Below are 19255 nucleotides of genomic sequence, written 5' to 3'. Positions count from 1 at the left end.
TAACATGGGCATGACGTTTGCTTTTGTTGTTTTATAGTACGTTTCCAGGCCTGATCCTGGATTACCCTGTATACTACACATTTTAGTGTTCTCTGTTCTGGCATATTCGATTTAATCAGTTAATCATCTAATTAAAGATCCTTCTTGAGTTAAATACTAAAATATGCATAACGTGGTACTCCAGGACCTGGTTTGGAACTTCAGTAAGCACTTTATCCTGGTCAGGGTTTTAGTGGTTCTGGGGCCTATCCCTGGAACATTGAGTGTAAAGTGGAAACACACCCTGGATAGAACACTAGTCCACTGCAAGGGACACACACACACACGTTATCCACAGTGCCACTGATCCACCACTCAGAAGATAATATTCATTATTTTACAGTATCCATACAATTTAGGATCAGACTCAGCAGGTTCATGCAGTGAAATCTGTGAAAGTTCAATCACATTTGATTAAATGAATATTTTATTTAGGCACTTACACAAGTCAAATATGAACAATGACCACATTTACATTCTGTAGTGAACTGTAAACGCTTTAAAGGTAATACATTCAGACAGTAGGTTCCCCATGTGTTGTCTTCCTGGAGACACTACGTGAAACTATGAAAATATTGATGATTTCTTAAAATGGTGCATGTCACGGCATCTTTGATCAGTATAAAATAATAAACAAGTACAAAACCTTTGCAATACTAAACAACTTGACAGTTTTGCTAAAAGAAAGCTCTTCTAAATAAGGCCTCAACTTGTCATACCCACAAACAGAATGAGTAGATACAAATATAAAGTCCCACAACCATGTTATATGCACTTTTCCACCAGCTACTAGAACATGTAGGCACTACCTAAAAGCTATCAGAAATACGAACATGTTTGACATGTTGTTACTGCAAACATCTTCCTTCAGAGCATGCCTAGGTGGAAACGATGATCACTTTGTTACATATGTGTATCTTTCTTCAAGTCTGTCATTTCCCCTGTGTGGTATATATCTCTCTAACCTGCACCATCATGTTTGGTGACAGTTTCCCAAGGGCATATGATTTCCTTGACTCCCCCTTGTGCTGCACCAGGGCTCTCCTCATCCTCATCTTCAGAGTCAATAGGGTAGATGCGGCATTCAGGGGGGATGTCAACTTTGATCTGGAAAAAACTAGAATACCAACAGTATGGGATTATAATATTAACTAACAGGCCAAAATGGCTTATGTCATAGAGGTGAATTCTGTGAGTACTAACTTTGCAATCCTTTTCGGCTGGGGCTGTGCAAGTTGCTCCACTCCTAATGGTTGTACTCTTCCTCCCCCTGCTGTCACAGCACATTTTGGTGAGAGACTGGCAAACATGGATGGGGCATTGCATCCTCGCCGAAGGATTCTGCTGAGCGACAGGGCTACACGGGACTTGGAGGCAAGAGGCTGACTCTCTTCTGACACAGATGCCTCTGTGCTTTCAGTGATAGATGGAAAGTGAGATGAAGCAGGCACCCCTCCATCAAATCTCCTCTCAGAGGCTGGAGTGCTGTCAATGGCCACGCTTATTGGGGAAGGGCACACAGCACTGTTGGGCAGGGTCATTAGTCCTGGAGATGCAGTGGACTGGGACTCACACATACCTGTGTACACAGCCAAGTGTGGCACAGGTGCTGTGTATCGACACAACTGAAATGCACAGAAGGGAAAAGTTTAAATAGCTAAAGCCAAATGTAATTAAAACTTGTAAAAGTCCAAACACATTTTTCCCCCTTTTTATTCTCCACCTATGAATTGGTTTAGTATTTCTCTTTCTTAAGTTTTACAATATACTTTGATAAGGGAGGAGCAATACAAATAGGCTAGTTAAAGATTTCCTGTATAATGTTATATGTGCACGGCATTAGAAATATTATATTGGTTAGTCCTGAATTTTTCTGCAATACCAGTTTTATTTAATAAAATACGGATATGGAAAATATGCATGGGTATGTACATAAATACACATGGACTAACTACCTGACTCTTATTATCTAGTTACTATTTAAATAGTACTCTTAATGGTACTTTAAACTGTCCATCGGAGGAACACTATAAAGGTTCTATGTAGAGCCTTATAACAGATGGTTTCCAATCTGGAAAAGCTTCCAAGTATGAATAATACCCTTTAGATAGTTCTAATTCAACCTTTAGAGGGTTATAATTCACCCTTTGTTGAAGCGTTTTCATCTGAGAGTGTAATACTACTAATAATTATTCATTAATAATAATTACTCATCACAGTGCATTAGTGCAGTCATTGCTATCTGCACATACATTGTATGGCTTAGGTTTTATAAAGAAAACGTCACAGTTATCATAATGCAGCCTCATATTCATTCTTTTTTTTTTTTTCACTGGAATATCAAGATACAACAACATAACAACAATATCATGGAAAGAAAAACATGCAGCCCCCCAAATCAACAATGACGGATGAAAGACAGACACGTGATATGACAACACATGACAAGAACAATTTGGGAAGATATGTATAGCTTTATTTGATGGATGGTAAATAACACAGAAATGGACTGTGGTGATTGTATGCAAATGGGACTATTTGCAAGTGAAAATGTTTAAACACAAAATGACAGAATCTGACATAACACAGATGATCTGATGACAGTAAACAAGTTTTTGTACAATGAAAAAAATTGTGGGCTGAAGAACAAACACATACAATGTACTATAATATAAAACATAAATAAATAATTTAAAGTTTCAGCTTATTATTTAGTTATTAGCCTTATCTCAAGCTTGATATTTAATAGCTACAGTCAACCTAACAGAAATGATACTTATGAGCAAGAAATAAGAATCTTACCAAATAATTATTTTCCTTACCAAACAGAGCATTCGAGCGAAGATATAATTATTGAAAATCTAGCAGTCTACATTCTAAAATATTGACAGAGTAAAGTGCCTAAAATTAGTAACAGTCATAGCAAGAAAATAATGACAGTCTGCTACAAAATAACCTCTGGCTATATTAGCTCATTTTTTCTGAGCCAGTTTGCTCATAACCTGTGTGATGTCCACAGGGCCGCTGGCAGCCAGCTTGGCTTTTTGTGCCTCTTCCTGCTGCCTCAGGATGATGGGACTCAGACTGGGCCTTCGTTTCTTGGCATTCTGCTCCAGCTGAGCATCACTGAGAGGGAAAAAAAAGGTCATGTGTGTAATGACATTTGCACTCTGGACGTGTTAGTTGGTACGTTCCAGTTCTAAAAACAGAATATTATTCTTGATGCATTGTGCTAAAGCTAACCTGAATTTATGCGGCTCGGGAGCAATAGCCTTTCTCTGAGTGTCCTTAAAGACAGTGGACTTCAGATATCGCCCATAAGAATCCTGAATGCACATCAAATATTAACTAACTCATCAGAATATTATATAGCTGATTGATGCTGATGGTTTCAGGGGATATGGCTGACCTTCTTCATGAGCATGTAGATGTGAGTCTGGGCAGCATCCAGGACATAGCGATGTGGATGAGCCAGACCCCTCACAGTGATCTCCATGGTCTTTCCATCAATGTTGATCCAACGAGGTGCTCCACGGGCCAGGAAAGTCCTTAAAAACAGTCACTCAAATGTAACATCAGCAAAAATTTATTTTTAAGAACAGCTATTCGGATGTTACATTAATGCTGTATGCATATAAGAAAATTCCAGATAGCACCATAAGGTGATGATTGTGTAAAATGTACACAGAGCACTCAGAAATTTTTTAACACAAAAAGTATGTGGTGATACAATTACTTGTAGATCTGCTGGGCTTTCTCTTGCATTGTAGCTGCAGCCCCCCATTTCAGATCTTCACATGCCTCCCAAAATGCCAGATTCTCACCTATTTAGCAACAGAAACCATCTCCCAATCACATATCACTGAAAACAGACAGTGTTACACAATGATGTGTTACGACATCAGTCACCATGTTGTTTAAGTCTCATGTGCTTTGTAGATATGTGAAAATTTGCTCCAAATCTGCTTTGCAAATTTCTTCTGCATCATCCCAAAATATCACAGTAGAGGATTTGCGTTAGTGTGAGAAAGACTGAAAATTCAATTCACAGTACAGCAGTGGTGTAAATGCATTTCAGTAGCAAATATAACCTGTTTATTCTGTGATACATACCACTGAATTCCTTTTTCAGAAAAAGGCGGAAATCTGCCCGTCCACGTGGATCACAAAGCAGTTCACCAAAGCTGAAAGTCCAGCGCTCCACTCTCATTTTTGTGGGATTTTCAACACTTAAGACAAAAACACAAGCTTTTTATTATTTAACCTCACAAAAATACAGCTTTAAAAATCAAAAGAAAAAATAATGGACTTACTTTGGCATGTTAAGGTCCCAGTACGTGATATCATCTGTTAACCATGGGTTGCTTGGTAGGCTTGGATAAAGGAAGGGGTCGTGCTGTTTGTAGGTTGTTGTGTACTTGACAAGGCTGCAGTGATGCAATGGGATACAAGAGCATTTTATATAATGTGATCTAGGTTTAGAAAACATATAAAAATATTTTCTCTCAATCTTGAAGTCTGCATGATTTGATATATGACATACGCCCCAATAGACACAGATGACTTCACTCTTGGCCTCATGATGCACTGCTGAGTGAAGATGATCTGCAGCAGGATGGAGGAGGATGAAATAATCAACTTATATGTGGCCAAAGGTGTCATATATAATATAGTAAATGCAATAATATAAACACATTCAAATATGTATATGTATTAAAAGTGCTTCTGTGATTTTCATACATAACAGTCTTTAGAATTTTGTGTAAACTCTATAGACTGTTGTGTGTGTAAATCCCTGGAGCACAGCATTATCTAAAATATTCTGATGTTTGATGTCAACATATTGATCAGCCATAACATTATGAGCACTGACTGATGAGGAGATAATCAGTGTTAATCACTTCATCATGGCACCTGTTAGTGCGTGGGATATATTAGGCAGCAAGTGAACATTTTGTCCTCACTGTATTAGAAGCAGGAAAATTGGACAAGTGTAAAGATTTGACCTGGTCTGCAGTGGTCGGTATCTACCAAAAAATGTGGTCCAAGAAAGGAACAGTAGTGAACCGGCCTCAGGGTCATAGGTGGCTTAATGATGAACGTGGGGAGCATAGGCTGGCCGTTGTGGTCGGATCCAACAGATGAGCTACTGTTGCTCAAATTTCTGACGAAGTTAATGCTGGTTCTGATAGAAAGGTGTCTGAATACACAGTGAATTGCAGTTTGTTTTGTATGGGACTGCATAGCGCAGATCAGTCAGGGTGCCCATGCTGACCCCTGTGCACCGCCAAAAGCACCAACTATGTGCACATGAGCATCATAACTGGACCACAGAGCAGTAAAGAAGGTGGCCTGGTCTGATGAATCACATTTTCTTTTACATCACTTGGATGGCCAGGTATGTGTGCATCGCTTACCCGGGAAACACATGGAACCAGGATGCACTATGGGAAGAAGGCAAGCCGACGGAGGCAGTGTAATGCTTTGGGCAATGTTCTACTCTGAAACCTTGGGTCCTGCCATCCATGTGGATGTTACTTTGACACGTACTACCTATCTAAGCATTGCTGCAGATCATGTACACTCTTTCATGGAAACGGTATCCCCTGATGGCTTTGGCCACTTTCAGCAGAATAATTCACTGTGCCACAAAGCAAAAATGGTTTAGGAATGGTTCAATGAGCACAACAAGGAGTCTGAGGTGTTGACTTGGCCTCCAAATTCACCAGATCTCAGTCGAATCGAGTATCTGTGGGATGTGCTGGACAAACAAGTCCAATCCATTGAGGCCCCACCTTACACCTTACAGGACTTAAAGGATCTGCTGCTAATATCTTGGTGCCAGATACTACGGCACACCTTCAGGGATCTATTGGAGTCCATGCCTCGATGGGTCAGGGCTGTTTTGGCAGCAAAAGGGGGACCAACACAATATTAAGCGGGTGGTCATAATGTTATGCCTGATCAGTGTATATCAGTTACATAACAAATATGTAGGTGTGATGAGATATAGTCTTACTATTCTTCTGTAGAAGTCAGATGTTTTTTTCTGAAATATAATTAAAAATGGACCAGGTCAATTATAAATAAAACACAGATTCTTTATGCAATAAACTTAGTCTCCTCTATAATATTTTGTAGCCACTAAATACATCGGTTTTGTAATTCTTCTTTAATCACACAGTATATTATAAAAGTCAAAATAAAAAAGAGAATCTTCTTTAGGTGAGAGTGGTTTTTCAGGGGAAAATTCTGAAAAATAAAAAACAGAAAACAGACAAACAGTCAGACTTTAACTTTAATTCTCAAAATCTGTACACAAATCCCTGATTATTAAGAACTAATAATCTTAAATAATTGCAATCTTCTGGCCCAACCTATTAAGAATATCATGTCTAAGTTTAGCATGCTCTCCTACTATGCAGCAACAGTGAGATTAGTATAGTATAAATCCTCTTACATATAAGCTGATAGACTAAAAGTGCCCTTGACAGCTTAGATGCATCTACTTTCTTCTACAGCATATTAAGTCTCAGCACTATGATCATTGGTGCTTGTCCACATTCTGCAACTGTAACTTACTTTTTTACCTCCTCCTGATTGGGATCTACAAGTCGTTCCAATCCATAGTCCATCCCACTAACTGTTCCTGGCTGTTTGGTGAATGATAGAAAAAAAAATATAAAACTGCTTTTTATGAATGTCGCCATTTGCTAGTATTAAAGTCGTTTTTATTGAATTATGAATCTCTGTATATAATACACAGTGACAAAACAGCTTAGGAAGGTCACATTATACAATAAAAGCCTGTTTTTCTGAATCACATGTGGCTTATTAATGATTTTTATGTACATTCAAAAAAGTTTTTTTTTTCAATGATTATTTCAATTTACAAATGTTAATTTTGTGCTCTTTTAGTATTAATGGGAAAAAGAACCAGTTTCTTATTATCTCACCGGTGGTCTGTGTACTACCCAGTAGGCTCTTTCCTGACAGTCAAAAACCACTCGATCTGGTTTCTTTCTCTCTTTCCCTGCCCTGTGTGTGGAGTAAACACATATAGATGCACTTGAAAAATCTAGCACCTAAGCTTTTAAGAGTACCATGATGTGAGTGTATGAAACTGACACTATTTTAACTGAAAAACATAAGACAAAAAACTGACAGACCTGTACTGCTCTTTGGCCTGCATCACTATGAAGTCCCACTTGTGGTTCATCCATTTATGTAGATGATTGTACTGCTCCTGATTAAAAAACTTCATTACTTTCCGGAGAATAAACATGACTCATTTATACCACAGAAACAGTGTCCCAATCCACTGATATGATAAGAGTTTGAATAAATTCTGTAACAGTCTTTACCTGCTCGTGAAGCTCTAACATCCCCTTTTTACGTATGTTTCTCTTTGCGAGGTATATTGCTTGAAAATCGGAAATATAACTGTTAGATTTTTCTAAAGACCAAGATTATTCCATTTTTTTAATAATATAGCATTCCCTGACATACATCCGGTAATTACCACATGGAAACTCTGAAATCATGGTCCATTGCTGGTATACTGATATAAACAGAAAAAAACAACATTGTTAATACTGACCGTAATCAGTGTCCTCCACTGGCCACTGCTGTGCAGGCCAGAAATATGGTGTCTATGAAGAAATAAAGAACAACTTTTGCCTTATTAATGCATTATAAAAAAAAACAAAAAAAACACTGCTAGTAAATAACTGTTTGAGATTCATTCATGTTACCTGAAAACGATAGAGTGAGGCCTCTGATTTGATGATGAGTCTCTTGTGATCCTGTAATGGGTAAATGTATCCAAAGGCCACCATCATGGTGCCCAAGGCTTGTGCCTCTACAATCAAATAAATTACCTCACACAAATGATAAAGCTTGTACATTTATATTCGCATGCAAAGCTTTGGACTTGTGCAAACAATCTGCATTTCATCATACAAATTAAGGGAGGCTAAAACCAGCTAAACAACTTCAGCCAATATAGAATGAGGACTTGCTTCTAAGACTTAGTGTGGTATACATAATAAATAAATAAATACTATGAACTAACAATGAGATCACAACAATTTGCAGGCAATTTGTGACATGCAGGTGTCTCTCTCTCTCTTTATTTCTCTTCCTTCTCTGTCTCTCTCAAAGAAAGTAAGCAGATTTGACAAAGGACTGGCAGAGAGAAAAATGTCCCCTACTTACCAGCAAGATCTATTTTGAAACGATTAGAAACCCATTCAACTATATCTTCTCCTGGATGAGATGGAGAGAAATACAGTTACGGTTAAGGAAATATTACATCACAACTCCATAGGGCATGATTCATAAACCTTGCAAACAATATCACAGAAGGTGATGAGACAATTGGCTTTATTTCTTTAATATTCTGACTAGGTTAATTGTTTGAAGCATTACAAACATATGTATTACATAATGTCTAAAATTACACTCAGATGGCACAAAGGTATCAGAAAATATGGCATATCCAACAGAGAATCGCAGTGCTTTACTCCCCCTGCACTGCACAGTTTTATGCTTTCCCTGCTCTAACACAGTTCACTCAGATCATGACAGCCTTGGTAATTAGCTGTTGATGAGTGCTGGTGCTCATGGGGGTTGAGAAATGAAACACTGTTATTGTATTAAACCATTTACTTGCCAAAAGGGGAAAAACAAGAGACTGCCTAAATAGACAGTGGAAAAAGAAAGGTTTCTGTATAGACTGCAGTAGTGTTTTAAGGAATATACACTACACTCAAACCCATTTTGTCTAAAATAAGATCTTTCCATCCTTCTTGGTTGTTTGCCAGAGGTCAGCTGATGAGTTTTCCCAGTGTACCACACATTTATAATTAACATTAATGTCTTTTAGTTTGTAAGCACCACTAGAATGTTCATTTAACTTAAGATGATTATTCACATAAAAACACAGGCTTTTGGGTAAACTCATAGGAACGTCTTACTACAATTGACATGTCACAACTGGGTTCACTTAGTCAGGGGCAACATGAGCTCTCTTAATTGGGGCCAAATAAGCAGAAGCCTGTGTGAGTGAATTAGAGTAGCTTCATTAATGAGGAGGGAGTGTGGGCCTGCTGATTCAATCCATCTGATTTCACTAAATCATTCATCAACACCTCGGGTGTCTTCTCCATGCCTAACACACTTTCCACAAACAGTGCTAAGAATAACTTCAACCATATTGCACAATCCCATCAGCAGAAATGCGTTTTGTACACACAGATACATGGGGAAATAGGAATAGGAAAATGGGCTGCCCCATTTTACATCTCAGAGTTTTCATGATTTTGGAGCACAAAGAAGAGGAGAGCCTTTTCTTCCCTGAGACCAGACAGCCTCAAGGAGGGAGTCATTGCAGCCAGCCACACTGAGGTTGTCATGGCAATGGATACTTCATAAGAGGACTCTAATACATGGTTCACTGGAATAACTAGCAATGTTAAGGAGTAATTGCTCTCAAGAAATCAATTCATGTGGGAGAGTCTCTCTGCAGGCCATAGCTTTTAGCATATGGTATTGATAGGTGTAATACACAGGATTCTCTGTTGCATTACAATCTGCATTCCCACACAGCAACAAGACATTTGACAATTATAGGATTGTTCTTTTACCTGTGATGGCATGAGGGATGGTAGTGATGACAAGTCTCTGGGTCTGAGACTTTACTCCGGTCTTAGGGTCCTGCATTTCCAGCAACACAGTTTCCATCTGCCGTTGTATATACACAATGAAAAAAAATATAACAACACTTTCATTTGCATAGCATTCACGCTTAAAAGGGAACAAGGGTACCACTTCAGCCAAACACTGAGTCGAGTGTAGACAATACGTTCAAAATAAATAAAGCAGGATTTTCTTGCGTTCTACCGTATAAATGAACTGCTGTATCAAGCTAGGCTAACAAGCCTATTTCCTTCACATATGGAAATTAAGTGGTAATTATTCATCAGTCTGCATATAATTTACCAGCAAAGCATCCTGGACTATATGAGTAATAGTGCATCACATGTTGGGATTGATGGGATTCACTTAAAATGCATGCAGTGACCCCAGAAAATTAATCACTTGCATGTAATCAGAGAAGCAATACATACACTGTATATGTTATTACATTAATTTATTATTGTATTTAACTTGTAAAGCTGTTGATATGTTAGTGGAACATTAAGTGCAATGCCACTCCGTGTTGTGCTGCTGCTATGTATCTGACATTTTAGCTTCGTAACCTCTACCTGGGTCTCTTATTTCACATACTAGCAATAATAATAAAAGCAAAAACCTGTTTCCTGTGTCAGTCTGAAGCATGCCATATTCAAGCACGAAGCCATCCCTGCTGGACTCTCACATGCTGTTTCATTCCCTGATGGCTGACCCCTTTGAAATATACCCGCTGATTGATTGGCAGCTCTCTATGGCTGTTTGAAGTTGCTATTAGCTTTCTTAGGGTGACTGGCTTTTGAAGATGATTTAGGGAATCATGCACCCTCATCCTGATCACAGCGAGTTGTTAGCCAAATGATGGGTCTATTACAAACCAAAACAGCAAGCAAGTGTCAGATTTTTTTAGGCCCAACACAAAGTCATGAAGCATTCAAAATGCGAACCACTCAGGCGATATTTTAGGGACGTGAGTGATTTAATTATGGCAACAGGGTGTGCAATAAAGCTAGTCTAATACCTAAAACCACACAGTAACCTTACCTGTGATGGGAATCAGTTCTAAGCATGCTGATAGAGTGGAAAAAAACTATTTGCTATTAGAGCCTTTGCATTTTGCTTGCATAGAAACTACAGGAACAAACTGCTTTTATTTGGGAATCAGGATTTCCTCACAGTTTCTCACCAGGTGAAATTAGTGGCCAGATTTAAAAAAAAAAAAAATTATGCTTTTACAAGACTATTTTACACTATTTGGCACATTAAGAGCACTGTTAATAAGTTATGTTCATAGTGCACTGTGGCCGTATATACTGTATTATGTTAGATATGCTTGAATAGAATAAAAAGAAACAGTTACTAACAAAAAACCAACAAGCATGCAAATGTTCAGGTGAAGTGTGGAGTTAGTAAGATGTAAAAAAAAAAATGCATTGCAATGCCACAAAAAAGCAACAGATATGTTAATGCATTGCATTAAGGTGCATAGTAAACAAATTAACCGCAGACTTGACTGAAATTAAATACACTGTAATACACGCTTAAACAGCACACGACTAGACAGCATCACCCTGGTAAACCCATGTGATGTGCTGGATACAACACAGAAACCTTAGATTATGATGTTTCGGCTGTCAACCCACCTTTTTCAGACAAGCCATCCTCGGTCTGTAACGCTGTCCATGATCCCGCACGTTTCTTATAGTCATGTTGCCGTCTCTAGCCTGCAAATGCTTCCAGTCCCAAGGAATGACCAAAGAATAAAATGAACAGAGACCTCGGTCAGACGTGCAAGGATTTCCTACACAGCCGGCGTCTAATCTCTTATTATCATATTGATATCCACAAAGACGATGCTGGTGTCCGCCAATCAGCGAGCAGCTCCGTTCCTACAATTAAAGCCTGTCATATGCAGAGATAGCCGAGGGAAGCTGTTGTACACAGAAACCACCACTAGATGGCGCGGTTCACCTGTTCACTTGCTGTTGTGTGCCTTTTGTGTACACAGCCTTCGGCACGAAACAAAAGTCATGGCCTAGCTTTACGAGCGACGTCATTTTTATCATTTCACTTGTACACTTTATTCATCTGTTGTATGTTTAATGTAATGAATATTAATTTGGCAAAACGTTTAGTAACAAATCAGTGCACACTCTGTATCCGTGATCTCCCCGATCTTTAACCTTGGTACTTGTTTATCTACTAAGGCTGATAAGATCAACTTAGTTGGGGTTTAAATCTCTAAAAACACTAAACCAAAAAAAGGGGGTGTCCGACTAAAAGTGACCTGTGAGCTGAAAAACTCGACGCGAAGTTAAGTTACCGCCCAAGTTCGTGCACGCGCACGGAGCGCGCCCTCGTCAGTGATGGATCCATGAAGTTGTTACTACAAAAATGGCTGATTTCCTGCCCTCCCGGACGGCGATAGTTTGTATCCCCAGTTGTCTGTTGTCCAGCAACGAAATCGAGCAGCAGAGGAAATCTAAAGAAATAGACAGATGTATTAATCGGGAGAAGACGTACGTGAAGCGACTGGTAAAGATATTATTGCTCGGAGCTGGCGAGAGCGGCAAGTCAACTTTCCTGAAGCAAATGCGCATAATTCACGGGCAGGACTTCGATCAGCGGGCCAAAGAAGAGTTCCGGGCTACAATCTACAGCAATGTTATCAAAGGTAATACTTTCTGAACGTGTAAACACACGGTTTGTCGACTGGTGAGGCTTTATACTCTGTCCACACTCAACTCGTTGGACTCATTTGTTTGTGAAAAGTGTTTTTTTTCCGTGGTGAACTTTGGCGATAAGACTCGAGGTGAACGTACAAAAGCCATCAAAAGTGGAGTTAGCTGCAGTAGCTGAGCTCGGCTCACTGTGCGCGCGCCACGCCTTGTACTTCACACTAAACTAGGCTAGGTTTTTGTGGGGGGAAAAAAAACTCAAGTTGGATTGCATTTATTTCTTTAAGAAATCTCTCACCGAATCACATGTAAGACGATAATGTAACACTCGCTACACATATGCGGCTTTTGACAAAAAAAATTGTCAGCTCGTTTTGTTTCATGTTCTGTGTACTTAGCTAGCTAGCTAAAGCCCCATGTTTTGTTATTCAAAATGAAACCACTACAATCTTCAAACTTCATCTGTGCTGAATGAAATCTGCCTGTACTGGAAATAAGTAGCACCACGTGCAGGCTTTTATATATCTAATCACTTTCTGCAGCTCTCTCTGATCTGATTGGATTTTCTCTCCCTCTCTCTCTCTCTCTCTGTGTGTGTGTAGGAATCCGAGTGCTGGTGGATGCCAGAGAGAAGCTGCACATCCCATGGGGAGATCCTTCTAACCAGACACATGGGGAGGTCCTGATGGGCTTCGACACGCGCTCGGCCTTGATGGCTCAGGGAATCGTAGAGACCAAAGTCTTCATGCATTATCTGCCCTCCATCCACACCCTGTGGGCTGACAGCAGCATCCAGAGCGCTTACGACCGGAGACGAGAGTTCCAGTTGGTGAGTTGAAACACCAGCATCACTCGGCTCAGTGTAAGATTAGTGGAGCACAATGTGGACATACGGTGAGATTTAGTTTGGGGTGATGATGCTGTGATTGGTTGAAAATCACAAATCTGGAACATGAAACAGGCCCGTTTTCACTTTATCCTTAGTGGTCAGGATTTATTTTCAATGGTTTTGTAACTATCAGAGAGCTGCTTAAGCTCTGATTTTTCCGAGTTATGGATCAGAAGAGCCATGTGTACGCAGGATGGTTTTTAGATTGGTTGATTAGAATTTTTCTCATGAAACTTTTTGATGAATGTTTTGTGTTTTGGTGGTCTTGGTGTAGTAACGTTGAACTTTTTAATACATTGGTCCTTGCTCTTTAATAAGAGTCATGCCTCTGGCACACAGTTAGCATTATGATGAAGCTTAATCTGACTTACTGATATCTTCATTTAAATTTTTTTCTATCCTCTAGCATGGGCTGTACAGTAATACTATTGTTATAACAGTATTTATAATACTTCTAAGGAGTGTAAATTCAGTGTTAAACTCTGGATCTGTATTCAGATTCGAACAGCAGAGAACTCGATCTAAGCCTGTTAAACCTATAAAAATATAGTTGTACCTTTCGAGCATGTTATGTCTGTTCAATCATTTATTTTTCTTTTTTAGCTGGAAAATTTATAGTTTTTTTGTATACTTTTTTTTATTTTTTAGTTGCTCCTTAATAAATGTAGTTAGTTATGATGGATGGTTAGCCAGGCAGATAGATGGATGTACTTTATTGATCCCTGAATTTGGAGCAGTAAAATATAAATATATTTCCTTTGTGAATGTTTGTATTTTTTAAAATAAAAATATGGTTTTGATTCTAGAGATCAGTACAACAAGGGTTCGGTTGGAGGAAACCACACTGTTTGAACCAATTATCCTTTTTTCCCCCCCTGTGTATGAATATGTATTTAATTTAATATACAAATACCTTACTAGCCACTCTTTAACCATTTAAAAGATTTGAAGTCTTTTTTAGACATTTCAGACCATAAAACCTCAGTTTTATATATTTTATTTTGCTATTCACAGTCATAAGTCTAAGCATTTAACGTAAGGAGTCGTTAGACGGTGGCTAAAACAGAAAGTGAAACTCCTGTCATGTGGTCATGAGCTTTCTTGTTCCTTTTTCTTTTTCCTTTTTCTGTGTGTCTTGGGAGAAAATTTTAAAGTGAGGTAATAACCCGTGTGTCGCTTTATTTGCTATCTTGGTATTTCTGAAATGCTCTCTACAAGAATGTTCTGAGGATTCGTGCAATCATGTGAAGTGTAAGATTTAGGAACAAACTCAAACATTATACTGACAGAAAACACAGCCCGAAGGTTAAAACAGAGAGCACTGTTCTCACTACAGGAAGGTGGACTAAAGGGATTGGGGGTAAAACTGGAGATTTAGGCTTGAGGATTGAACACTGAGGGGCAAGGGTCGCAGTTGTTATGCCAGAAATCATTTGAAGCAGCTTATAATGTGCATGAATTTGTGTGCACATCTGATTGCATAACCGATTTTCTGTTCTGTTTCAATTGTGGTACAACACTGGATTTATTGTAGTGAATTTAATGGTGATGATCTGATTAATGATGGTCATGAGTAGCCCTGGGGGACCAGAGATTTGCACTGGTGCTTGCTTGCTTGCTGCTTTATTTATTTATTTATTTATTTAACCTGAGTGTTGCTAATGAGTTCTCATAAATTCGTGTCATTACCAATTCTCCCAGAAAGAAGAAAACAAGCGCTGAATTCCTAGTGTTTGTTACTTAATTTTTTAGAATTGTTAAATGAGTGTTCTATTATTATTATTATTATTATTATTATTATGTGAATTGCTGAAATATTAATAATCTATGTATTTCTTCTTTTTTTCTCTCTCTTCTGTTTCTAGGGTGAATCAGTTAAATATTTCCTGGACGGCTTGGATAGAATTGGACAACCGGTAAATCCTATTGACTTTAAAACTGGGGGGAAAAAACCTGCATTTAAAAAAAGATTCCTATTCATATAAAATATTTTTTCTGTATAATTTTGATGATTATTTTGGTAATAGATTGTTTAACAGAGATATATATTTTTTTAATTTGTAGGATTACCTACCAACCCAACAGGACATCCTTCTGGCACGAAAGCCTACGAAGGGCATCCACGAGTATGACTTTGAGATCAAGAACGTTCCGTTCAAGATGGTAGATGTGGGCGGTCAGCGGTCAGAGCGTCGTAGATGGTTCGAATGCTTCGACTGCGTCACTTCTGTGCTCTTCCTGGCGTCATCTAGCGAGTTTGACCAGGTTCTTATGGAGGACCGTCAGACCAACAGGCTCATGGAGTCGCTCAACATATTCGACACCATCGTCAACAACCGTGTGTTTTCTAAAGCGTCCATCATTCTTTTCCTCAATAAGACAGACCTGCTGGAGGAGAAAATAAAGACTGTGTCAATCGCTGACTATTTCCCCGACTTCACTGGAGAGCCCGACAATCTGTCCGATGTACAAAAGTTCCTGGTGGAATGTTTCCGCAGCAAGCGGCGTGAGCAGCAGGTGAAACCCTTCTACCATCACTTTACCACTGCCATTAACACAGAGAATATCCGCCTCGTCTTCCGAGATGTCAAGGACACAATCTTGCATGAAAATCTGAAGCAGCTTATGTTACAATGAGAGACATGCCTTAACGCTTAAGACCATTCCACTTTTTAATAAGGTTTTAGATCTAGTACAAATGATTGGGTAAAGACCCTGACAAATACACCTACAGGCAAATTGTTCCCCTCGCACATAAGACTACTTTTTCCTTCATTTTAATCCCACTTTCAGTGACACTTTCCAATCATTGATCTGAGTCACTTGTCAGTTTTACTGCTGTCATTTGACAATTTTTAAATTTTTTATTTAAAGTTTAAGCCGTCTAAATGGAAAACACCGTCCTGTTTGGTGATCTAACTGAACACAAGGCATCTCTGATCTCTGACTTTTCCACCAACCAATACAACAGTTTAAAAAAAAAAAAGTCTGGAGCTTCCCTCTGTCGTAACAGAGACTACAGTTTCTGCTAATCCGACAAAACCGTTACCTTCAACCTACAGGTTTTCTGCATTTGGCAGACTTACTTTTATCTCCTTTTATACAACTGAGCAGTTGTCATTAGGGACTTTGCTTATTTGTACTCACGATAATCTGATAAGATGTCTAGTGTCTTTCCTGAAGCCACAGAGTTACCAATACCACCACTGTTTGATCCGTTCATACACCATATTTAATTTCCCTACTTTCTAAGATGAAAATATAAATAATTTTATTTTTATTTTTCATTTCTTTTTAAAGAATGTGTCTGGACATGCCTTAAAGCAAAGTGGTTGTTATTAGTATTGTTATTAGTCACACTCCAAGATGCATGATAACTGCTGAGACTCAGGGGCTGTAAATATGCATTATCGATCAGTGGCCTTCCCTAATTGGGATTAGATTCCTGTTGACCATTTCAGGATTCAGCAAGTCCCTGTAATATCCTGCTTTTAAAAAAAAAAAAAAAACGAAAAACACCATATCAGTGCACTCGGATTATGCAGAAAATGTAGTGACCCTGTTTTTAAGGTACCTGTGTATGTAGAACTATCGTCTTTGTTCCTTATTAAAAGGGAAAGACTCTTAATTAATGTTTTCTTTGTTATACAGAATTTATGTTGTATAGATCCCTTGTCTGTAGGGTGTTTTTAATTTTGTTTTTTTTGTTTAATGAAACCATTGGTCATATTTCACTTTCTCCTTACCATTTTAAGTGAAGTTTAGCCAGCATTATGTATGAAAACCTTTTCTGAGACGGTTTATTATAACTTTCCCAAAAGTAGGGTAAATGTGTACATATGCATACAGTGCCTAGGCTAAATTGACCTTGCTAATGCCCAAGCTAATGAATAGGCTCACGTGAAGAGTTTTCACGGTTTGTCGGGTGTAGGGATTTTGTTTTCCTTTATTTTTTTAATGAAGTATTTTTTTGCTTCCAACATTCAAAACGATTCGGTTTTCTCCTCAAACTCCTGAAAGACAGTCTTGCGTACTATGTAATTAATATCTCAGGTGTTATCTCAGATTGTCTCAGTTCACTGGCAGGGGCATAGTAGATCTTTATAAGAAAATCCTCTACAACTTTTGTTGACATTGGCCGTATTGTGACTGAGAATTCTGGATATGTGTAGTGCCTACCCGGTTATATTATCTTCTATGGTTTAAATTTTTAGTTCTGTTTATCACCTTCCTGTAATCTGACTTGTGATCATATATACTTCATGAAAACTGCAGTCGGTGTTTAAGCTCACCAACGGAATTTGTTTTAGTGTTTAGTCCATGACCCATGTACAGTATCAATTTCATCATTTTCAGGTTTTTTTTTTTTGTATAACTTTCTTTGGTCCATTAAATCCAACTATTTTACAAAGATATACATTCTTGAGTTGGTGTGATTGATCTACTTTAAACTGTACACATTTAAATCAAGATACATTTTCACTACATAATCTTTTTTTTATGATCATAATCATAGTAATGATGATAATGATAATAATGAGCAAACAGCTTTATTGATGGCAGCATGCTGATGCAGAGGGATGGGTTGCTACCTCTCAGCTTCAGGTTCACTCTATACTCAGGTTAGTGTCTGCCTGGAGTTTCTCTGCATGCTCTTCTTACACTTTATTGCCAAAAGTTTTGGAACACCGCTCCAAATCATTGAATTTAGGGTTGGGTTTGGCCCCTTAGTTCCAGTGAAAGGAACTCTTAAAGTTTCAGCATACAAATACATTTTGGACAATTTCATGCTTCTGATCGAACACCTTTGGGATGAATTAGAGTGGAGACTGTGAGCCAGGCTAAAACTGGGATGTTTGCTTTTACATGCCTATGAATGTAATATGGAGTTGACCCGCCATTTGCAGCTATAGCAGCTTTTCAACTTTTCTAGGAAGGCTTTCCACAAGGTTTAGGAGTGTGTTTATGGGAATTTTTTGACCATTCCTCTAGAAGCGGATTTGTGAGGTCAGGCACTGTTGTTGAACAAGAAGGTCTGGCTCACAGTCTCCGCTCTAATTCATCCCAAAGGTGTTCGATCAGGTCAGGACACTGTGAAGTTCCTACACACCAAACTCACTCATCCATGTCTTTACGGACCTTGCTTTGTGCACTGGTGTGCAGTCATGTTGGAACAGGAAGGGGTCATCCCCAAACTGTTCCCACAAAGTTGGGAGTATGAAATTGTCCAAAATGTCTTGGTATGCTGAAGCATTAAGAGTTCCTTTCACTGGAACTAAGGGACCAAGCCCAACACCTGGATTGAATGATTTGGAGGGGTGTCCCAAAACTTTTGGCAAAATTTTGTATATCACAATGGGTTTCCTTTGGTTTCTCCATCTATTAAAACATGCCACTAGGTGACTGAAGATAGATTGTCTCTAGGGTTTTGTGTGTGTCTGTGTGACACATGGTACACATCCAGAGTGTATTCCCATCTCATGGCCAGTAGTTCTGGGCTCTGTATCCACTCTGAACTAAGTAAGCATTATTTATATAGCAAACTTGGCGTGAAGTATTAACTCAAATAAAGACACAGAAAGTAGTTAAAAATAAATGTATAAATGATCAAACAAGGAAAAATAATATAAATTAAGACACAAAAAATATATATATATTTTTTGTGCCTTTGATATGTTGGTGGTTTAAACTCTTGAGCCTTTACTGAACATTCTGTTAAAATAACACTTTGGTCATTATGAGTATATGATTTGAGTAATCCTGTATAGAGATTAATAAAATGTTCTTGCGGTCTTTTGGTGAGGCAGAGAGGAGTAGAAATAGTTTCACTTTTGTTTCCACAGCTTGAGAAGCTTAACTTTTGTTTTAGGACAAAAAAAGGATCGTTGTTTTCCTGTGCGGTGTGTACAGAGACAGTTTGTCAGAAGAGAATATATATATATATATATATATATAT

General features: G+C 38.5%; 2 protein-coding genes across 5 annotated transcripts; one reads left to right on the top strand and one right to left on the bottom strand.

Moving 5' to 3' along the window:
* Positions 1–448: 448 nt before the first annotated feature.
* On the bottom strand, positions 449–12174 carry rgs9b (regulator of G protein signaling 9b). 4 transcript variants are annotated; one of them, XM_058406098.1, is made up of 20 exons: positions 12056–12174; positions 11376–11465; positions 9687–9783; positions 8257–8307; positions 7794–7900; positions 7640–7691; positions 7404–7462; positions 7209–7285; positions 6996–7077; positions 6630–6692; positions 6059–6088; positions 4583–4644; positions 4353–4466; positions 4153–4268; positions 3776–3863; positions 3449–3587; positions 3283–3365; positions 3042–3165; positions 1243–1664; positions 449–1156 (listed from the first exon to the last, which is right to left on the bottom strand). In XM_058406098.1, exons 2-20 carry the CDS (start codon positions 11439–11441, stop codon positions 1000–1002), a joined length of 1989 nt encoding a protein of 662 aa, XP_058262081.1. In that variant the 5' UTR covers positions 11442–11465; positions 12056–12174; the 3' UTR covers positions 449–999. The 4 variants fall into 4 exon arrangements, with proteins under 4 accessions (XP_058262081.1, XP_058262080.1, XP_058262082.1 ...); XM_058406097.1 differs by lacking the exon at positions 12056–12174 and having other exon boundaries at positions 11376–11790; XM_058406099.1 differs by lacking the exons at positions 11376–11465; positions 12056–12174 and adding an exon at positions 10355–11354.
* gna13a (guanine nucleotide binding protein (G protein), alpha 13a) lies at positions 11987–16815 on the top strand. The gene is made up of 4 exons (XM_058406107.1): positions 11987–12406; positions 13013–13239; positions 15165–15215; positions 15364–16815. The coding sequence occupies exons 1-4, from the start codon at positions 12127–12129 to the stop codon at positions 15934–15936; spliced, it is 1131 nt and encodes a 376-aa protein (XP_058262090.1). The 5' UTR covers positions 11987–12126; the 3' UTR covers positions 15937–16815.
* Positions 16816–19255: the final 2440 nt, after the last annotated feature.

This window comes from Hemibagrus wyckioides, linkage group LG13, assembly GCF_019097595.1.
Source record: "Hemibagrus wyckioides isolate EC202008001 linkage group LG13, SWU_Hwy_1.0, whole genome shotgun sequence".
NCBI classification, from domain to species: domain Eukaryota; kingdom Metazoa; phylum Chordata; class Actinopteri; order Siluriformes; family Bagridae; genus Hemibagrus; species Hemibagrus wyckioides.
The sequence above is the reverse complement of the archived record's forward strand: the minus strand, read 5'-3'. Positions and strand labels throughout refer to the sequence as shown.

Bases quoted from the DNA above. Each gene is read 5' to 3' on its own strand.
- rgs9b (XM_058406098.1), bottom strand. From the start codon at position 11,441: ATGACTATAAGAAACGTGCGGGATCATGGACAGCGTTACAGACCGAGG. The intron at 7,692-7,793 runs GTAACATGAATG...ATTTCTTCATAG, and splicing joins CCTCACTCTATCGTTTTCAG to ACACCATATTTCTGGCCTGC. The intron at 3,366-3,448 runs GTCAGCCATATC...ATGTGCATTCAG, and splicing joins TCTACATGCTCATGAAGAAG to GATTCTTATGGGCGATATCT.
- gna13a (XM_058406107.1), top strand. From the start codon at position 12,127: ATGGCTGATTTCCTGCCCTCCCGGACGGCGATAGTTTGTATCCCCAGT. The intron at 13,240-15,164 runs GTGAGTTGAAAC...TTCTGTTTCTAG, and splicing joins GGAGACGAGAGTTCCAGTTG to GGTGAATCAGTTAAATATTT. The intron at 15,216-15,363 runs GTAAATCCTATT...TTTAATTTGTAG, and splicing joins TGGATAGAATTGGACAACCG to GATTACCTACCAACCCAACA.